At 33.8% G+C, this 23,636-nt stretch overlaps 1 protein-coding gene across 5 annotated transcripts in view; it reads right to left on the bottom strand.

Moving 5' to 3' along the window:
• Nucleotides 1–1,688: 1,688 nt before the first annotated feature.
• Nucleotides 1,689–23,636, bottom strand: part of LOC149789018 (uncharacterized) — a 72,731-nt gene continuing 50,783 nt past the window's right edge. For 2 of the 5 annotated variants that reach the window (XM_089975176.1, XM_089975175.1), the window contains exons 5-9: nucleotides 22,466–22,492; nucleotides 16,434–16,475; nucleotides 8,881–8,928; nucleotides 3,538–3,637; nucleotides 1,689–2,673 (exon numbers count right to left, since the gene is read on the bottom strand). In XM_089975176.1, the coding sequence (XP_089831302.1) occupies nucleotides 2,017–2,673; nucleotides 3,538–3,637; nucleotides 8,881–8,928; nucleotides 16,434–16,475; nucleotides 22,466–22,492 (874 nt within the window). In that variant the 3' untranslated portion in view covers nucleotides 1,689–2,016. The remainder of the gene's footprint in view (nucleotides 2,674–3,537; nucleotides 3,638–8,880; nucleotides 8,929–16,433; nucleotides 16,476–22,465; nucleotides 22,493–23,636) is intronic. The other 3 variants (XM_089975178.1, XM_089975179.1, XM_089975180.1) reach the window with 3 other exon arrangements.

The following is a 23,636-nucleotide window of genomic DNA, read 5'->3' as shown; positions in this document are numbered from 1 at the left end:
ACAAACGATAGTGTCTTTATATACATATGTTGTGCAGTATGACGCAGTGCAGTATAGAGAAATACTGCAGGATTATGATAATACAAAGTGAATGGAGAACATAATAAGGATGCTATAATATAAAAAGATACCCATTGTCTTGTTATAATTTATCACAAGACAAATAGCTCCCAGCAACAAAGAAATGTAGCCTCGTGTTTTAATCTTTAGCCACCTCTAAAATAATTCACAGTAATATGAGAACGTAGCAATATTGTGTAAGTTTTTACCACCTGTCATAGGTTTTAGCGATATAAGAACATAGCCATGTTTTGCCATCGTTAATCACCTCTATGATATTTTTCAGTCATAAAAAGTATATATATTTTGCCATGTTTTACTCTCAGACAGTTTTTAGTAATAGAAATTTTTTTTCTACATCTTGTCATTTGATACCACGTCTGAAAAAAGTTTCCGTTATATTAGAACCAATCCATATCTCTTCATCTGTGACTTTTCAGTAAAGTAAGAACCAGTCCATGTGTTGTAATCTTTAACCAGTTTTCATTAATGTAAGAGCTATCCATGTCTTGGCATCTGTACCAACGCTCGAAATAGTTTTCAGTAATATAAGACTTTTTCATTCCTAGTCATAGTTGACAACATTTCAAATACTTTTCAGTTATATTAGAGCATATCCCGTCACATTTTGCTACTTAACGATAGTTTTCAGTAAATTAAGAGCCTTTTCATGTTTTGTCATGTTTACCACATCTGAAACAGTTTTCGGTAATATTAGAACATATCCATGTATTGTCATTTCTTACCACCTTTTTCTGTCGTTATGGATGCCTTAAAACACTAATATGCGGATCTTTTCGTGGTCAGTAATAGATCAATTGACGACAGCTTTTACTAATTGATTATTTACATGAAAAACATGTGTAGTGATTAGTGAAACCAGAGCTGGTAAATCTATTCTCTATACATGAAGGATGGACAGCATAAGGCGGTGATGTTTTATTAAGATGGATTTCATTAGCCACCAGTGTACAAATTAACCATCATTAGCAGTCAAACTGTTTTTATAGTCAGGTTACTTCGATGGAGAACAAAGTAAAACATGGAACAAAATTTTTAACATATCTGGTTTCTCTTCAACCGATACTGTTCCACTCAATGTTGTATCTAAGAAGTTTTCCTCTCTCTGCCTTTAGCATTCGAATGTTGTTCAGGAACAGCCATGCATTATTTAAGTAGCATTTCGGATGATCGTGTTAACTATTACCACGAAAAGTCTTGGTACTTCCTAGTACACATTGCTAAAATTGTCATTCAAGCTAAACTTTTCCTTGATGTTGCCACTCTGCTTCGATCAATTAAATAAAGTATTGCATTACTGCTGCCCAGTGCAGGAGAAAATAAAGAGCAGATTCTGTCTCTACTGATCTAGCAGTTACAAAATTAAAAGAAAGGGATCATCAACCAATTTGACGAAAATTATAAATCTGCTTTAAGCATACCTCAACTTAAAAGTTTCTCCAAAAACCCTGACCAAAACCTAAATTTCTACATATAATATATTATAGCATCTATATGTTCTTTGCAAATAGTGTAATATACAAAACAATCTCTACACAAATCGTAAAACATGTATTATGAAGCACCAGAAAAACAATAACACAATGACAGTAAACATATAAGATTACTAAACAGAAGATCAATATTTTATATAAAATGGCAATGAAATACAATATCTCAGAACTGGACAGTCAATTAACCAGCTAGAAAGTCACAATTAGTAAAATAAAATAAGCTTAAATGTGCATGACAAAATTTATAGATTGAACATAGGTATCACAGAATAATTATTAGCTGAAAGACCTTGGGTAGCACATATATAATACTGTCTTTCACTGAAGCTGTCTCGATGTTAATCTTCATGACTGCAGTTTTATTCCTTTGACAGATTACAGTAAACGATGAATTGTGTATTGTGCAATGACGGCTAAGTTGTCTTAAAAGGGCACTTGATGTTCAATCAACTTGACTAGGAAAATAATGTTCTTTTATGCTGAATATAACTTTGTGGCGCCATGGACCATTACCACTAATATATGGGTGAAACAGTGGATACGACTGTTGGACATCTACGTACGCACTGTTTTCGCTAGAAACGGTTATATCGAGGAATTCTCCATCAGCATCACTTGGTTGTGGCATTGCTGTTCGATCAGATTCTTGGAATAATACGTATGAACTGCCTCCGATAGAAGCTATTTCGTCTTCTTGTGTATTCCAACTCTGAACAGGTCCATCAGCATCACACGATCGTGAAATTGCTAATGGTTGGGGTGTTGTATCAGATTCACCAGCAATTGAGTAAGAACTATCTTCATTTGAAACTAGTTCTTCTTCTGGTCTATTCACACTCTGAACCCCTCTAGCAATGCATTCTCGATAAGCATCACTTGCTCCTGTCATTGTTGATGTGCTAGGTAATGAATCATATTCATCTCCGCTTGAAACTGTATCTCCTTCTTGTGTATTCGCAGTCTGAACATCATGTGGTTGTGGCATTGTTGATGGGTGTACTACTGAATCAGGTTGACTGACATAAATATATGGACTACCACTAGTTCGGCTTGAGTCACTGATATTTTGGTTTAGGTCCACATCGTATATTGGATTAAACTAAAACGAAACAATTACATAATTGGACAAGAACATGCAGACCAGTTTCTGTTCCTGATTGCATAATTTAGTCAGTTTTGAATTCAGTGAGTTGCTGTTGGCAACACGTTGTTATTTCTTCTAAATGACCAATACACAATCTTAACCTCCAACACCACCACCAATTATCAATTTACATATTCCTAATAAAATGATAAATATTTAGTTAAATTCTTTAATACATTTCTGTCCCCTTGAAGGTCAAGATAGAAATAGGCAATGCACTTTTGACGATATTATACTTTTCAAAAATTCACGATGTGATTGTACAGAATGGTATAACAAATCTTGACCATTGACTGAATTTGTTACATCTCTTTTTTCATATTCTATCTATACAATATTTGAAAGCTTAGCTAAACATTATACGCCTAGTAACGTAAATTCACCCCTTTCCCGATCAATTTCAAATTTTGACACAAGCTATAATCAGTTTCAACTTTATTTCCGAACCAGTCACTGTTTTATCCCACTGGAAAAGTAATCTGCAAAATTTGCATTTGAACGTTGCGTTGCGCTATATATCCCATTGGACATAAATGTAGGCTATTTGAGTAGTGTGGAATGAATTAGAACGTAATTAGCATTATAAATGGTTAACTTCACGAATTCCGAATTGAATGGTTCCTAAACTTGGAGTGGATATGACAATAATGGTCAAGTTTTCGTAAACGAACAAAGGGTAAAATAAATTCGTACACAATGTACATCATAGTCGGATATGAATGTCTCGCAAAAGAGCAAAAACATAAAGAAAAATAGATTTTGAGCGTAGTTCACACCTAGTTCCATGTCAAGAGGTAAATTTTGATAATATATACATACCCGTTGTGTTTCACATGGACAGTATTCAGGGGTGGAAGTGCCAAAGAAGGGATACGAGTTATACGGGTCTGAAAGATGGATCTCGTCGTTCCTCGTAAGCCTGATGAATTATGAGATATTAAACAAAGGAATGTTAATGCGTATAAAGAGAGTACATGTGCATATATAGAACAATAAAAATGTCCGCATGTTCATTACTATTAAACGATACCTTTATTAGGTTGTCATGCGGCCATCTACCAATGTAAAGCTGTTGTACACAGTGACATTAAAGGAGAGAGAGAGAGAGAGAGAGAGAGAGAGAGAGGGAGAGAGAGAGAGAGAGAGATACTACTGCTGAAATCTCGTATTGAAAGTTTTAAATACTCCAGTTTAAGAAAGAATTATGGAATCATATCAAGATTCATGGCATGGCTAAAAATACCCCATATTTGGACAAACGTTTACCCCGTCTGTAACTCCCAACAGACGTCCCACAATGAAAGTTAACCAAAATAGCAAACATATCTAAATCACATTAAAGCTTCAGAGCTTCAAAGATGTGACGTGCTGAATTATATTTTTTAAGACGTTTAAGTAAGGTGACTTACAATTGTTTTATTATAGTTATCGCGGATTAGACATTGTTTAGTAAATCTGAGGATAAAACTGACAAACATTTGCAACATGAAGGTAGACGCATCACAGAAACCAGCAGCTGTTTTGTTTGTAATCCAGATTAGAAGTATAGAAGTATTACATCCGTTATATACAGTGTTAGGACGATCAGTGGGAGACAATGATGGAAGTGTATGTTTACTTATTAAATTCTTACAACTGTTCTAGTATAAAATGAAGAGAAGAAAACATATAAATACTGCATATTGTTTATAATTTTTTAATACTAGTATTCAGATGAATGTTGAAAATCTTGTCCGCATGTTAGAAATTGAATATTTGCTCTCTACATTATATTCTTAACTTCATGTAATAATTGTACACATACAAATATATATTTTGAATGCAATGCAAATAAATAAGCCGTCTGTATAAATTTGAATGCATTTAATTTCTGTTAGTCTTTAAAATTTGCCCTGAAATGTGCTTGGAGGTAGAGTGTATATTCAGATTGTGGAGGGTTAGAGAAGGGGCCACTTACTGGACCAAAACCTATGTTCATCGTGAAGGAAGGAACAAGTTCTCTTCCCCATGACTACATACAAACTCCAATCGTATATTCCATCAATATTTTCAGAACTTTAAAGGTAAAGAGTAGAGCCATATTTCAAATGCAGACATTCCGATGATGCACAATGTATATAGGAGTAACCACGGTCAAATTCATGTATATGTTTAGAGTTGTTCATTTTCATGAAACGCCACATACCTACTTTTTTTTAAAAGTATACAATATATCGTTACATATTTTTAAAAGAGTGTGAAGAAAAGAGGATATGTAATAAATACAAAACCACATAAGTGTTTTGGGGGCCCCGAGTGGCCGAGTGGTCTAAAGCGCTCTCCTTTACGGATCACTGCCATCTCACCTCTGTCTGTGTGGGTTCGAGTCTAGAATTCGGCCAATGTGGGTATGTGAGAAAGCTTGCCAGTAGCTTCTCGTGGGTCGGTGGTTCTTCCCAGGGTTTTCCCGGGTTCTTCCTCCACCATTTAATACTGGCAGCCATGCATAGCCTATCGTGTGCTGAAAAATGGCGCTAAACCCCAGAACAACAACAACAACATAAGTGTTCTGAGTCGTGTCAGGGGAAAAATCGCGTTTGTTACGACGTAAGAAGGTAGTATTTGACGGCTACTATATTCCTACGGCGTAACAAACATGTTCCTTCTAACTGTTCGGAATAAAACACATATATATGTTTGTCTATATATTTCTGATACCTTAAATGCTGTTTCTGATTCATATAACTAGTTAACATTGGGTTATATTTTTGCATTTTGTTTTCAAAACTAATTCACGGTTGTAATTAATGTAGCACTTTTTCTTAGTACTGATTTATTGTCTTTATTTCGTTCTGGAGTTATATAGTTATCATAGTCAAATTAATAGGCAACTATAGATACACATGTTTGTAAGCATTTGTAACTGCAACTGTCTTTTGTGGTAAATTAATTGGTTGTATAAGCCATTATTAAATAATCCTGGTTTACCGGTCACTCTAATACTTTTATAATTTTTATATAATGATTATAAAACTATTCATGCGCTCCTTGATCAATTGAATTTTTCTCAATAGTTGAGCAAGTTGTTGTAAGTATATTTGACGCTGAATTGTTACAATGTTTATGAATAGGTAGACACTGGATCTATGAAATGTACTAATCTTGGAAACTGAGTTGTTCCAATGTTGAAGACCCGTGTTTAACATTCCTGAGAATGCAATATTCTTATCGTGCTGGAAGATTACTATTATAAGTATATATACCATAACATAATAAAATTTACATGCACCATATAATGGCAAATCAATTAAACAATTCATAAGCTGTTTAAAAACTAGATCCCTTAATTTAACGGACGAGGCGCTGGATTCTGAATAAAACTATGATAAGTAAATTAATAAATACATTTTAGAGCATATGATGGATTGACGGTTGAGGAACTCAACGGTTTAACATTATAATATCATGGAATGTCACGAACATATGCCTCTTTAAAGAGCAAGACATCTTTGATGTCAGGAAAGCAATATATTCTAATTTGACATTAAAGCCTGCAGGAAGATTTCACGACAATGCCTTGTATGTAGGTTTATTTGATAGAAAACGTAACAAACATCTCTCCAGTAAAAGATAAAGTCCGTGTAAGATTAGAATAATTAACAAAATTCAAAAAATAGAAATAGCAACATGGACAAACAATGGGAGTGCAAATTCATATTTATCATTCATAGTATAGCCAAAATAATTCTCATATAAATTATTTGAAACAATTAAAGATGGTATAAAGCTACTTTAATTTAATAGGGAGACTTTTTAATATTATTTGTTATGTAAAGCGGGATATATACATTTTAGTCTTTAAATTAGTTGAAGTAACAATAGTTAACACAGATACTCGAAATTATGGAAATAATCTGGGCAGTTGATCCTCGAAAATCATGAAACAAATCTGGGAAATTGATTATCAAATTTTTTTAAACGAATGTGGGCAATTGATTCTCAAATATTAGACAACGTATATGGGCAATTGATCCATACAAATTAGGAAACAAATTAAGGGAATTGATTATCAAAACTTTTAAAATATCTGAGCAAGTGATTCTCCAATATTATGAAACAAATGTGGGTAATTGATTCTCAAAAAATATGAAAATTCTGAGCTATTGGTCTTCAAAATTTATGGGAACTATGTCAGTGGTATTTAAAAAGTTACATACAAATTTCAAAAAGCAAAAGCAAAACAAATGTACAAATAGACGCTGACACATCTTTTCTAAACAATGACAGGACAGTGGTCTTGGAAAACGTATCAAAAATCTCGGGCTAGTAATTATTGGTTTCTCATCAAATGTTAAAGAGTAGAAATGGGGTGGACTAGAGGTTTGTATTGAAAATGGACAGATATGAAATGGATAATGGACGGAGATTCGTCCAGAAGAACCTTCTATAGCGGTAAACGCAAAACCATACCTGGTACAAGATAAAATGTAGGTGACAATGAACTTCTTATGTTTCCAGGATGGGATAATAACATGATCAATGTACAGTTCTTGTATAAACAGTGCATAGTAAATCAAGCATGAATTTATCTCCGAGTTAGAATGTGTGATAATGAACCACAATGACCTACTTTTGTAAAGAGAGAATATTGCTCATCACGATGCATCACCTCATCAGGTTTCGTTATACCAGATATGATATAATTTTCGTAGCGTGAAGAAAACCTGTAACGCCACGAGTTGATGTCAAAGCAAAAGCTGAGTCATTAATATGTGACGCATAGGTCAATATGATCATCACTTCGGTAAAGAGTATAGTAGTAATGAAGATGCAAAGTCACATCTGGTTTGACGATTCTACCACGAACAAATTTTGAGAAATATGTACAAAACAGAAATTGTGACCGAAGTCAGTGAAGCATGAAATATGGTTTATAGTGACATTAGTGACATGTAAAACTCACCTATTTTCGTCACTTCATTATATTTCTTAATTCCGGGTATATAATTATATAAAACAAACCCCTGAGCTAAACGCAAAAACCAAACGAACAATACAGAGATAATATGCATGTAATTGCTAAATGAGACCCTTAGGCCCTGATCAGGATGTAGTTACAATGAAACCCTCTCCAACTGTTGCCTAGGACCTAGCACGATATAATGATCATATTGTGCGTGGATGCAGATAGTGCCAACGTCGGGGTAGTATAATTTCTCTCTTATACTTCTGAGAGTTTAGCTATGTAGAATTTTAAATGGGGGTTGAGTACATTTATTTAAATGATGTCAAGGGGCACGGGAATTTAGACGTTATCATACCAAACCCGGACCGGAAGGGAGCTGATTGTAATTTTTAATTCGTGTGTTGCTTTATCTTTAAATATAGTTGCATGCTTCATCGGAGTAATTTTTTAAGCACATGTCTTTCCCAGGACGTGCATGATCTTAGATGGATGAACCTGAATTCATCTGTCCAGTCGTTACATCAGTATTTGTACCCTGCAGCGTTAGAAGGTTTCTGTTGAAACCAATACACGGTTCTAACCTTTGGGCGCATTTTTAACTTACTTTGTGAAATTCCACATTTAATTGCTAGTTTAATTTGAGTGGATAAATTAACATAGGGATATGGTTTCGAATAGACATATCCATTTTTATCATGCAGATAAAGGGGGTACATGAAGAAATGACGTTGGAGAAATAAAAAATAATTCGAAGCGCAAAGTATTCAGCATTTCGAGTAAATTCATTTGATAATGTTGTTTAACAAATATCAATTCACCTACCTACCTTCTTACTTAGTTTTTATTCAATAATTCAAAGATTACTAATTGGGGTAAAACAATTACAGAAAGTTTAAAAACCATTAGAAAGTAAATGGCAAGTACAGGCAACAGTTACTAAATTGCAACTGATAGCCCACACGCAGCACGAAATTAAACGATTGAAAACCATGCTTAAATTTATTTTCGAAAGTTGACTCTCACAATTTGCTTCCTCCCATGCTTGCAACAACCTGCTGAAAACTCTGCAGGAATTCGCACACCGAATCTCGTCTTGTATGATATTTCAGACGCGGAGAGGAGTGTGGAATCTTGTTGGGCATGATTATTTAGAGATGGGATGGATTTTTATCTGGCAGGATGTTCCAGACACAAGGAAGAAAAATATGAAAAAATACCTGCTATACCTTTCTGTCCACACAGATCCATCTGAGATTATAGAGATCCTGAAACAATAACGAAATGTTTTGTTTTCACACAAAGTTTGATATGTATCTTAGTTATATGCCACATGCAATTTTATTAACTCAAATAACTTCAAATAAACACAATTTATATCACTTCTGCAGAAGTATGATCCACATAGTAGAAAGATTACGGACAATATTACTCTTTCAAAAAAGAAAATTGATAAAGTATCATTACATACTGATCCCAAATGATCAATATAAGCGTGAAGAATAATATAAGTGTGACATTTTCTATTCGCATGGCTGATAATGAGTTACATATATTGTGGGAATGTGAGTTTCTGTTAAGTATCACTATATTTTGTTTCTGAACTTATTTGTTTCTAAGACTTGTGACACATTTTCTACATGTAAGACAGGCGATCATTTGTACAGATAACGTTACTATGTATAATTTGGACCCATGTTATTGCTAGTTGTATCTTTTGAGATTCTTCAAACGACTGTTTGTCATATTACATACACACATATATGCAAAACCACACTCTTACACGTAACACAAGTACAAGAAAGAGAAACACTGGTTGTTCCATTGCACATAAGAACATATATTCATCCAGTATATGCAGATTTTATTCTAAATCACCGAACATACCATCAATCAACCCATATATATATATATATATATATATATATATATATATATATATATATATATATATATATATATATATATATATATATATATATATATATAATATATATATATATATATATATATATATATATATATATATATATATATATATATATATATATATGTATATATATATATATATATATATATATAATTTCATTAGTATAGCATTGTGGAAACCGCAGAATGTTACTTGACAGCGTGTTCTTGATTCCCAAGGACAACATGGATTTTCTAACTTGTTTACACCCGAGCAGTTTATCATAATTATATCTTTTGTTTAAATATAATATCATACAGATTAAGAATGTTTTCTCCCACGATATAGTTACTTTTAATGAAACCAGCTTGATATGTGCCAACAACAATGGGTAGCTTATTATTTTCTTCTTTTTTCTTTCTTTTGTAAGTCGACATGCTGTGCACGCATAGTTGCTTTTGTAGGATACTTTTGATAATGAAAAGTGTCTAGATCTTCTAGTATCTCATTGGATGCAACACCTAATTGTATGGAAGTTTTTATTCCTTCTATCTATGTCAATGATTATTCCGCTAAACTAGTATAAATAATTGACTTGTCTTGCATACAAATTTAATATTTGTCAGAAGTGCGAGCATCAGAAACCTCGAACGACGAAACGTCCACTATGTATATAGCAAACCCATCCGTGACACTCATTCAGATTTGTTTAGGATCAACTCCTTTTCAACCGCATTACATAGGTTTCTCTTATGGGCCAATTTCCCGGCATCCCGAGTGCTTTGCTTTCTAATTGTCACATCTTCTTATAAGATGCATACAATCATCTCCAAGTGACTAAATGATTTTACTCATGTATCGCCAAAGGATCGCTATTGAACATATATGTTGGACAGTGCTGTGATGCAAATTCTTGTGCACATCATTGTGGCACACCATTTAGACTATTGCCAGACTATATATATATATATATATATATATATATATATATATATATATATATATATATATATATATATATATATATATATGAGAGCTTCATAAATAGAAATGTACGCCCTTCTTAAGGAGCATTGGTGAACAGTTTGTCAGGTACTACTGACCCAGTTTTGCATTATTTCCTAAGATATGTTAATTAGTATAAGCCAAATAGGTTTGCGGAAGTTATACCTACAAATTACGTCCAGGATAATTCAAACTATGTTGTATTGCTGATTTAATTGATTGTTGCAAATGTTTCATTGATTCCTTTAGATTTCCTTCCCTCGCGTTGATTCATTTTGCGATGCTTCCTCTGATTGCCCATTTACAAAATAGTAAATAAAATACAGATTTGTTATTGATTTTGTTAGCGGGTTATGTTGAGAAAATATGTTTACGTGCTCTCTATCGCTTTCTCATATTAAATCATCCAAATTTTTAATCGCGCTGATTTAAGAAGATAAAAGACTCCAAGAGACATTGTGGGTTCGTGAATGTGATACCCTATATTACAGCTTTGTGGGTAATAGAGTAGAACAAATTCGGCCCGTATGTATGATATGACATGGCAAAAGTTCATGTGTTTGGCTGCCGATCGATTAGAACAAACGTAAAGTAATACATTAAATTGAGCATAATGAATATCTTTCAAAATGCTTTTGGATTAAATCATTGAACCCGTTTCACTTTTGGTTACCATAAAATATAGTTGGAACATTTCGACTTCCTGTTTGCCGGGAAGAGAAAACGTAACTGATGTTAGTCAAATGTGTATAATTCCAATTCCTTCAAGAATCTTGCATAGTCTTGTGTATGCCATTCGCAATCAATGTTCCTTTACATTTTCTTCTCCTTTAAGTTTTGTTGCTCATGTGGCCATATATGTACGTTTACCTCACAAATTCAAGTTCTATGGTATTCTTCTACCAATAATCGGTGCATATTGCCTATATTAACACAATTCCTTCATGCATTTGTATATATTCCAATACACATATAATAAGTGTTAACATTAACACATATGTTCCTGTCCACGTATACTTTATAGCTATTATTGTAAGTATGGTATAGCTTCATGTTTCGTTTATATTATTAGTTTATAACGACTATATTTCAAAATAATATATATTATACTGCCAATACTACTTATATGGTGTGCGAAACACACTAATGTCTAGATTGTTGGATATTCTGTAAAACTTGCTTTGAAGATAATAATAATAATAATAATAATAATAATAATAATAATAATAATAATATTAAAAATAATAATAATAATAATAATAATAATAATGACTTTGTATAGCGCCTAATCTTTAGAAGCTCTAAGCGCTTTACAACATTAGACAACACCTATAAGATAAAGACTATAATGATATTATTACAAACACAAACACCAAGAAATTAGAAAAAAATTAAAAAATAAAAAATATGCTGAGAATATTTCAGGTAGGAAACATTATTAGGTCTCTAAGTTTATTCTTGCAGTCGAGATAAGTGAGGTTGGAGAGCCCTCTTGAATGTGATCACTGTGTCTTTGTGTCTAAGTTCAGTGGGAAATTCATTCCACGTTGTTGGGCCCTGGTATGCAAAAGAACGCTGTCCATATGACTTTGTTTTCATAGTGGGAATAATGAGTATACGATTGTTAGAAGAGGAGCGTAAGTATCTTACTGGTGTACATACATGGGTGAGGTCGGATAGGCATGTTGAACTAGAGTCCGACAGTGAAACGTAGCACAGAGAACACAGTTTGTGTTTGATTCTGGATCGAATAGATAGCCAGTGTAGGGTACAGAACAGCTGGGAGGTGCTCTGATCGTGGTGCTCTAAGTATGATCCGAGCAGCTGTGTTTTTAACTTTTTGAAGTTTCTGGAGTAGATATTGAGATGAACCAGATATAATTAATTACAGTAGTCCAGTCTTGAAAGTACAAATGAACACACAAGTGTTTTAGTGGCATCAACTGAAAGATATTTGAGATCTGAGCTGATGCCAATATATGCAGCCTTGGATATTTTCATGACATGTTGGTGCAATGTGAGAGTACTGTTCAGAGTAACACCTAGGTTTCGTACTGATTGTGTGAATTTAATGTTGGTGTTGCTGATATTTATTGCTTGGGTTAAAGGATGTGAATGAGAAAGTATTTTTATTGTGATCAGAATGGCCTCCGTTTTATCATCATTCATCTGCAACTTGTTACATGTCATCCATGATTTCACATCAGAAATGCACCTCTCTACACCTTGGATGGTAGCATCAACTTCAGTTGGATGGTTAGATTTGTATATTTGGGTGTCATCAGCGTACAATTGGTGAGACACTAAATGATGATATATGACACTTGAGAGCGATTGAGTGTACAGAATGAAGAGAAAAGGTCCAAGAACAGACCCCTGTGGAACACCACAACATAGATCAACTGGGCTGGAGTGTATTCCATTTGCAGATACAGTTTGTGTCCTGTTGACCAAGTAAGGCTGTATCATGAATGCCAAATACATGCTTGAGACGGTGAAGTAATATATCATGGTATATTGTGTCAAATGCTGCAGACAAATCAAGGAGGGTGAGGACTGTAATCTTTCCGCAATCCAACGCAGAGAGAATGTCATTAACTACTTTTAGAAGAGTAGTTTCAGTATTGTGGCAAGGGCGATATGCAGATTGCACATTGCTAAAAAGACTGTCTGAATTTAGATGAGATACAAGCTGGGATAGAACAACCTTTTCTAAGATTTTTGATATGAATGGGAAATTAGAAACTGGGTGGTAGTTCTTTAAATCGTTATGGTCTAGTGTTGATTTCTTCAGCAGAGGCTTTACAATGGCAGTTTTGAAAAATGATGGTAATTCCCCGAATGAGAGAGGGGTAGTAATAACATCAGTTAGTGAAGGCAATACTGGATATAAGCACTCAAGCAGCAGTGATGTTGGAATTGGATCAAATTCACATGACATTTTTGCATTCTTCATCACGATTGTACGTACGAAATCCATAGAGACAGGATCAAATGCTGCCAATGGTTGCCGCTCAAATTCTGTATCCCAGCTATATGGTGAGGACGAGTCAATTGAAATTGTGGTGTCAAGCTTATCTCTAATGGTTTGTACTTTGTCATGGAAGAAATTTGCAAACATGTCCTTAAGATCGACTGGTGAGAAGGTAGTTGGAAGTCGTGTTGATTTGTTAGTTGGCATTAGCTTGTTACTAATCTCGAAGAGCTCTTTGCAGCTGGAACTTTCCATGATCTTAGTACTGTAGTGGGCTGATTTCGCTGTATGGACTATATTTTTGACATTCTTCTTAGCGACTTCATGGATTTGCTTATGAATAGTGAGTCTGGTGGAAAGCCAGAGCCTCTCAGCTTTACGGCGGTCTGTTTTAGCAGTGCGAAGCTGGTCCCTAACACTGCTATACCATGGAGAACACTTCTGAATTGATACTCTGCACTTGGTAGCTGGGACATGTTTGTCAAGTAATGAACGCAGACAGTTATCGAGTTGTTCTGCGGTAGTAGGTAAGCAAGTTGTTAGGTTAGCTTGGATGTCATGCATTAGTTTGGTTCTATTTATCATACGGAGGTTTCTCTTAGTAGCAGATAAATGTGGATGGTTAGGGACTGATACGTCAAGATGTCATATAATGCAGAGGTGATCTGATGCAAGGTCAGTGGGATACCAGGGATGACCGTAGAATGTTATCATCAGGTCATATATTTCTGAATTTCCCTTACTTCCCATCTTGGATATGATATTAGTAAGGCAGAAATATTTAACGGCGGAAGTATAATGTCCATCATTGTACTTTTGTAAATATATTTACATGTTTAGTGGTTTGTGCATTAATTAATGTCACATTAATGTTTCCATTAATATTATGTAATAAGGAAAATAGTGCAGTCTCTCTTGATGAAGAAATAAAAAGTCATAAAATAAGATAAGAATTAATGTCACTATGGACACAGTTTTTGAACTCTTGAAGTAATATACGTTGTTTAAGACTTTCATGATCTTGTTCAACTTTCTTGGCTAAGCACCATTTGTCAAATAACTGCTCTTTTTCTCTAGCAAATCCGACATGAGTTTGTCCAGCTTCTTTTCTGTAGTTTCTGAATTTTTGCCGATAAGCTTCAGGGACTAAATCATAACCCCTTAAGATGCATTCTTTGACCATATCATAGTCACCACTTTGGAGAACTGACAGTGAACAGTAAATATCACTACCATTACAGAGTGAGTAGACATTGTAATAACTGAGTCCAATGTTCTTTTGGCCATTTCAAATTTATAGCAACTTTTTTAAAATAAGGAAAATATTTGCCTACTTCTTTTTCTCTGAACGTGGGCACTAATCTAATGTTCTTTGCAAGATCAAAACTTAAATTTTGGATTTGAAGGATGAATATCCTTTTCACTTGCCAGTTAAATATCTTTCATTTTACACTGATATTCCCTCTCTTTCTCTCTTCCCTCCTGATCTAATTGTATTTGTTTTTATTGTAACTGCATTTGTCTTTCTTTCTCTCTTTCCTGTCTCCCTCTCATCTTTCTCATATTAGAACTGCATTTGTTTTCTTGTAATTGCATTTGTTCTTATTTCTTCTTCTCCAATTGCATTTGTTCTTTCTCTTTCTCCAATTTATTTTTCCAATTGCATTTGTTTTTCTTCTTTATCTTTCTGAAGATCGGGCTTCCGGAACTCCCATTCCATCTTATATTTTAGTCTACTTCCTTCATTTGTGTGTCAGAATCTGATACAGTTTTAGTGACTGAAACCAGAGCACTTTTATCCACAACATTCTTTTCTACCAAATGCTGAACCAAAATATTGATTATTTCCTGTTTCGTTAAGGAAGCCTTTCCTTCTGAAAGATCGTATTTTCTGGCAAGTTGAATCAGTTCATCTGTTTTAAACAGATTTAATTGTTCCTGGGAAGGATTTGAAAGAAAGATTTCCAGTTTTCTTGCCATTTTAGAAAAAAAACTTGTCGATCTCACTAAAGATTTCAAAAACTAGCGTAATTCAAATCTAAATAAAAACAATTTCATCCGAATTATTTTAGCAAGAATTATGCACAAATGAAAAAAGGAGAAGAACTTACGATTTCAAGAATCAAATCAAAACTAATCTAAGAATAATCCAAGAATTAAATTGCACATTCCTAGTAATAAAGCTCCTAATAATTTCAAGTTCGAATCCTGATGAAAAATCCAAGATGGATGACGATGACGTATAATGTAGTCAGTACTGTTCTTGTCTATAGTTCCTTGTAGAAATACAAACAATGGTACTCCGGTGTTGGAAATCCAAATTAAATTTGTAAGCACTGTCTTTCTAAAAGTTCTGTGTGAGCACTCCTCAAAATTTTTACAAAGAAAAAAGAATTAACCCTTTTGAATAATACTGATCTGAAAAAATAACAACTCAAAATCTGTCTACATCAAAATAACTTGACATCAGTGTAAAAACCCAATACTGAGAAATCTTTCTCAAATCATCTTTATTAAAATTAACAAATGCGTAGTAATGGAAAACCAGAATTGCGAAATCGAAGGAGGTGGTCAATTGATCATGTGCATGTTATGTAAAATAAAATATAACTTGTTTACAAAGGTTGCTATAAATTCTAAACCAAGATCAAGATTTAGATTAACACCTGGTGTTTACGAATGAATGATTCAGGTCTACTAATTTTCTGGAAAAATATCATCTCCAGTGAATACATTTTCATTATAATAGCATATTATAGAATAAAACTTTAAAACTGACAAACAATTAAATTAAAATAAATATGAATTAAATCAGATATAAGTGACAATTTGGCGAACTCTTCCAGACATGAGGAGCGACAAACCTAGTTTACTCAATGCCTTACCTTTCTCTTGTCATCCGAGATGGATCCAAGTTATCATACGGCCTGAAATTATATAAAGAGACATACAATAAAGTTTGATATTTATCTTGGTGACATGCCACATACAACTTTATCGACTCAAATCACTCAAATAAACATAGGATTAAGATATGTAATGATATGTGTAGAACTGACGATCATTTTATAGTTAATGCTAGTATGTATAATTCGAACGTGTGTTTTTCTTTAGGAGATATGGCAATTTAAGGTTTTTAAAAATTGCCATGAAGGTTCCTGTCAGACATTTAAATACTTTGACCATATATTAGGTCATAGAGGTGTTACGTTCTAAAATCCCAATTAAATTTCAGCAACAAATTGGAATGCCATGAAGAAAATGTAATTGTTTTTGTGGACATTTAAAGACTTGTGTGTTTTGGACACTCGGATATGCACAGACAAACATTCAATGCCATGGGATTTATGTTCTTTCTATGACTCTTTGGGCGCAATATTTGTTAGAATTGAAGGTTGTTTTTCCTTCGTTTTGTATAGACGACAGATGTTGAAAAGTATGTGCGAAATTGATTCTTTCTCAAAATAAATAACAATTGTATCGTCATTCGATCTCACCCTTAACTTACATTTCTGGCACTTTCATGAATATTTTAGCCTTTTCAGTTAGTTATTTTAGCTTGTTGTGTACTTTAGGCATGCTACTGTGGTTTAGAAATTTAGATCATTTGGATCAGTATGAAAAAATGAATATAATATTGTATAATCCAATTTCTTATTACACGTTTAATGGCGAGATGTATATTACATACATTATATGAGCGAGTATGAACTCACGCTAATTTCCTTCTTTGTTTAAAAGATAATAAACTCTGAATACCGTCGCGCGACAACTGTATCATGTTTCCAAGGATCCACATTTCACCAATATTCACTGTTTCAATCCGTACAATAAATGCACAAATGAAATTAAACTATTTTTACTTTAGGAAGAAAAGAAACATTATCAGAAACTGTTAAATTTGAGAAAGGTTACTGTTCTTAATTATAGCCAACATGCTAAACTTAATTTTAACGATGTGGTAATGAAGCCCTTTATCGTACTTACCCATAATGAAACAAATCAAAGACATTTGCTTCATACAGCACTTAATCAATACAAAGTCTGCAATTTTTGACAAGTGAAGAAAAATGTTTCCACTGCAATCGTGAAAATACTTCCTTATATTAATTCAATGTAAGTATCTTTTTGTCGTCTCTAAAAATGCTTTTGCAAACTTACATGTTTGTAGATTATGTATCATATTCATCATGTAATTGCTCTTTTCTAAATAACAAGTTTGTTTTTATGAAGTCTCTTTCTAAAGCTATTTTGCTTGAGACAGTATTCACATCCTCTACTAATTTTTCATACCAAATTATATATAATCCTTTTTTCTTCATCCTAATACCGATTGATCTAATTAGTCGTGTCTAGATCATTGATTCGGCGTAATAGTTATTTCTCAGGTTAATATTACTGTGTCTATTTTGAATGTACATAAGATACTATTTTAAATGTAATTGCTTGTGAGCTCATAAATAGTTATAAATTGCATATCTGAATATGGATTATTAGCATAGGGTAATGGTTGATCAAGATATACAATATATACAGCATCCCATCATTTAGAATTCTGCATTATCTGTTTTACGAGTGTAATATAATTAGGATCGATACGTAAGACAATATTAAATGTCTATGTATTGCGTTTGTCAACATTTACAAACTCAAAATTATTAGAATAAAGAGCGGTCAGTCCTATCTTGTGGTCAATATTTCACCATTCTAAATTACAGATCTAATGCCACACTTACCCAATTTTACAGGTATATTTAAAGTAAAATATGAAGTGCACATCACATTACTGGAAAACTAGATTAAAGTTCACAATCTGTTTGAAGTTATTTTGGGAAAATCCCGACCTGTATCTATGAATTTTCGCTAGTTATGAACAATGTATTTTCTAAGAGACGAAAGAAATCCAAATGACCTGGTATAATCAGATTGATTTCCTCCACGTATTCCTGCGAGTACAGTTATTTTGTGCTTCCCAGAAGACAGCTAAACCATTTTTTACAGGTATCTAAAACAACCAGTTGTGGTCTTGGAGTGTTAAGACTACTGTAATTAAGGAATCAAATTATCGGCCGATCATTAAACTATAATCATCCCCAATTTCCATAAAGGCATTATTTCATTCAGCTAAGTGATTGTTGATTTCTTTAAAGTACCATGATTATGACGATACGTAAACAGAAGTGCCATTATTTAATTCTAAATGATTTTGTTGGCCTAAATTCTCAATATTAGTTCAAAGCATAGGGAATTGAACCGTTTTGTTCAAGAGAAAAAAACATTCGTTGAATTGGAAGAAAAAAAAAACATATAAAACTCAAGACCTGAATTGAACCGTATACAGTTTTTGCAACTCTAACAACACTTAAGTAGTAGAGTAAGAATACAGAATATGGTTTCAAATAATTGAAAACATCACGTGCCTTGTTTAGATTCCACAATTATTGGCAATTCTTCGTCATAATGTTTAAAATATCAGCCATAGCTCGTGTAAGGTAATTGAAGTATTAGACCATTTTTTGAAATCAACAAGTTTGTTAGGTGCCAAGCCATTCCATGCGCAAGAGTGTGTAGTGTAGAAGCTAATTTAACTTCAATATGATGTACGATAACGTTGTTCATTTTTGTCATTAAACATTCTGCCTATAGTGAAAATGTGAAATAACTTCTAACGGATATATTGGACACATATTAGTAAAGTAAAATGAAAGCAAACATTAACGAAATTAAATAAAAATATGATCGCAATGAAATAGGCAACACATTATAACTTTTCGTCAGTGGTAACACATATTCGTATATAACAAAAACCAAATGGTCAGTGGTACGTAAACAAATAACATGCAAAAAAAAGAACAATCTTACCCATGCAAAACTCAATCGCTGTTTAATAAAAGGGCAGGCTGGCTTTTGATGTAGCAGCTTCTGTTGGTAAAGAAGGTATCAATAGCAACGCAACAGAGAACCAAATTATTGAAAGCTGCACAATTTCCTCTGCATATAGATAATAAATGCAAGTAAATTTGAAAGATTTGCATATGGTGTTTTGACAATAACAGTAATCAGCGGTCATGTAGACATTCAGTATACAGTTGAAAAGAAAGCAACGTGTTATAATACTAAGTTGACCAATTACAGATTTCGCGCAACTATATGAAATAATCTGTCAGCATATACGTTATTTCTTTGAAGAGTCATCAATACTATTAATCCAGTTTAAATATACTCGTGCAATTATGATACCAAAGGTGTCATTTGCACATCTTTGTGAAAAAATGATATTTACAAATTATTTACTATTTAAGCAGCATTCTAGGTGCATAAATCTGGGCAACCAGTTTAAAATCAGCAAGTAAAGCATGAGGCCAGCTGTACGTTGTGGAGCCCACTTTTCGCATGTTTCAGGTGGCACATACAGATACCATGCTCCAAGTCCTGGATAGTGCCCTGTGCCGGCGGGGAAAACAAAAACGGACATTATATTTTGTTTTTAAAAAAACACCAAACAAAATATTTTAATTAGTTTGACGCCATGAGTATATTTCTAACGAAAACGACGACCATACTCTTTGTTCGTGGTTGATGTTCGTTAGGACTGTTCTGTAGGGCGAATCATGCCCCTGGGTTTTATAAAATGCAGGTTTAAATGAAGTGTTCAGCCAATACAATATCGGTAATGTAGAAAGGAAACACAATCTGAATGCAAGGAAAGTGTTTCGTGTGGTAACACTAAGGGGGCAGCATCGCTTAATGTACACAGAACAAAGCCATATAAAACAGTCCGCTCTCTTATTTACACATTTCATAGAGTTGGTTGTGGAATAAAGCAATTTATCAACACATTATCAATTATACATAGCGGCTGGTGCAGGAAGGAGAAAAATCCCGGCAAGAACGAAGGGCTCAATGAAAGCTACTGGCAAGCTTTCTTACATACTGACAGTTGAACCCAGGCGGACGGATGTGCCATGTTAGTGATCTATAAAGACGAGCTCTTTAGACCACTATTTAGAAATAAACATTCCCCAGAGTTAAACTGGTAAAACTAAATTGGCAGCAGGACATATTAATTTACAAAATCTGTTTGTTTTCTTCAGTCATCTATACCGTATGTTTAAACCAAATAGCATGGAATACAAGAAACTACGAAATTACAATCTTCGTTTGCAACCTGCCATCTTAGTCCCGAGTAGCAGGAAATTATCACGGCTGGTTTATCGAGAGCTACACCCCACGTGTAACACAATGAGAGAAACTCATGCCAAATTCATGTCACACACACACGGATAACAAAGTGCATACATACACCAAAGAGCTGAAATCTATCTCCGAGACAAAAAGGTTAGTATCACTTGGACTCACATCCTTCGAAAAGATGCCGTGATGCTTACACAGAGGTAACCCAATCATAATCACAAAACACTGCTTGTTCCTCATGCGGCTGACACAAATATTGTTATGAATCTCTTTATGGTTGTTAACGAGCTAAGCTGGTTGGAGACCAATGACTCTCTTTAGCCTGTAGTTCGTACTTGAATCGCCGACGAATGAGCTACGAGAGGGTAGTGAAGGAAATATGTATATTCTACGAGTGGGTTGATAACTCATGGTGTCTGTGTGATAGGCCGGACCCAAATAGTAACCATTTCCTGTTCAATGTTGTGTTTTCCGGTCAGTACAAGTTTGTGCTTTAGAAGTGTCAACTAATGGCCAATGCAGATTTTGAAAGAGATTTTTCAAAACCGTCCAGGATGAATTATCATCTATATATTGTAAATTAAAGTATTTATTACTCGTTAATAAACATCATTTTTACAGTTGGACATGGCTTTCTTTTATGGGACATACTGTGCTTGAAATAAATATGTGGAGAGAGAGAGAGAGAGAGAGAGAGAGAGAGAGAGAGAGAGTGATCCTTGCTTATGCCATATGTTGATCTCAAACCATGATGTGTATATTAACAATAACGGCTGACTCGAATAAGACAATGTGATTGAAGTAATAATATCATTAATGAAAAATATCAAACCTTCTTGACGGAAGACAATGCTAATAAATTAAACTTTTTCTTGGTTTGTTGGCAAAGGGCTACTTTATAAACAAAAGTCCAACATGGAATGTTTACAGAACCAGACCATTTATAAACTGGAGTTTTAGTACTGGATGGTCGTTGTGGTGCAAGATGTAAGATGAAGAACTTTTGTTTAACGTCAGATATTACAACAAGTAAATTTAGATCTGAGGAACTTTTACTATAACAAACAATCAACCAACGATCGAGACAGATCGACCTGTAGAGACAGGGATATATAAATATCAGACACATAACACACAAATATTAACGTAAAGTGATAGCGTTTGTAAAAGTTATTGTTAAACCATAGTGACGATAATTTACGCATATTAATATGAAAAACTGAGGACATACATACATACATGCATGCATGCATGCATCCATCCATCCATACATACATACACCATCCATCCATCCATCCATCCATACATACATGCATGCATGCATGCATACATACATGCATACATAGATACATACATACATACATACATACATACATACATACATACATACGTACACGCATGCATACATGCATACATACATACATACATACATACATACACAGAATATTTACAAAATATTAATTAAAAAATTCAAGGCGTTGGTGTAAAAGCATTGGAGAAAGTTAAGAAAAGCATTTCGAATCTAGGCTGCACACATTGCTAATAGTTAGAACAGGAAGCCCACACGAAAATCAAAATTAAAAGATTGAAAAATGCTTTATGAACTATATTTTTTTAGTTAAAAGTTGCGCCTTCCCCATGTTCGTAACAACGTGCCAAACATTCATTTGGCAATATGTTCCAGACATGAGGAGCAGCAAACCTGGATTACTCATTGGCATACCTTTCTGGTTTCACCGGATCACAGGGCCTGCAAATATAACGAGAAATAAAGTTTGAGATGCATCTTGGTGACATTTCACATACTATTATATCAACCCAAATAAATTCAAATAAACACAACACATGTATACGTTTTGATCAGGTGTGGCCCGGCTATTAGAATGCTGACAGACAACACGACACTGTCACACAACAGAACTTTGCTAATTATAATTAACATACTAATCTAGAATGGATTGCTGTAAGTGTGCAGGCTTGTGTGACACTTTCCATCAGCAGGGTGGATGATGAGTTACATGTACTGTGCACAGTGTGAACTAGACCTATTCATATTATGTAATCATTACAGTGAAGATACAAAATAATTTATTGCTCAGACGTGTCAAATATATTCCATTTGTAGGACTGATAAATATGTTATAGATACTGCCAGTATGTATAATTGGAGCTTGCAATATTTATGTGAATTTCCATTCTTTCATTTAACGAATTAATTATTGTGAAGGCCGTTGTCAGACTTTTAATTAGTCCGATTAGAGACCAGGTATCAGATGTAGTACTTCGTACAATTTTGATTATGTTTCAGCCACAAATCACAATTCAACGTGGAAAACTTAATTGTCCCGGTCCTTTATAGATTTATAGTTGGAGCTTTTTGTATTAAAGCGAATTGTGTCATCACGGATACAAAATGATACACAGAGACATACACATGCAAATAAGTAATACAAATGCAAGAAATGAGAAAACCAGGAATTTTTCAACTCCACAAAGGTTGTTAAATAATTTAATTAATCAAATTTTGGAGTAGCCCATAGTAATTTACTGTGCATACAAACAAATCTTGCTTAGAAAACAAATCTTCTGTTCTGGTTGCCCCCACAGGTAATCATGTTTTTTTCCCCTGCCATTTAATAGTCTATGTTAAAATAATTTCTTGAGTGTAAAACATAAACTCATATGTATCCACCATGTCTCCCCTAAAATTTGTTTCTCAAATTTTGTATAAATTAAATCCAATTTTTATAGATTATGAATCATTTCATAATTGTTGCATTTTAAGCAACAAATATTTATGAAGCCGATTATACTTCCTCAATTACGTTTGCTCGAGATCGTATTCTTATCCCCATTTTGTAAACATAACTCAACCACCAATTTATTCCTTTTGT

The sequence above is a fragment of the Sinohyriopsis cumingii genome, chromosome 11, assembly GCF_028554795.1.
Source record: "Sinohyriopsis cumingii isolate HCF-2022 chromosome 11, ASM2855479v2, whole genome shotgun sequence".
Taxonomy (NCBI): Eukaryota; Metazoa; Mollusca; class Bivalvia; order Unionida; family Unionidae; genus Sinohyriopsis; species Sinohyriopsis cumingii.
This window is presented reverse-complemented; position numbering and strand designations above follow the sequence as displayed.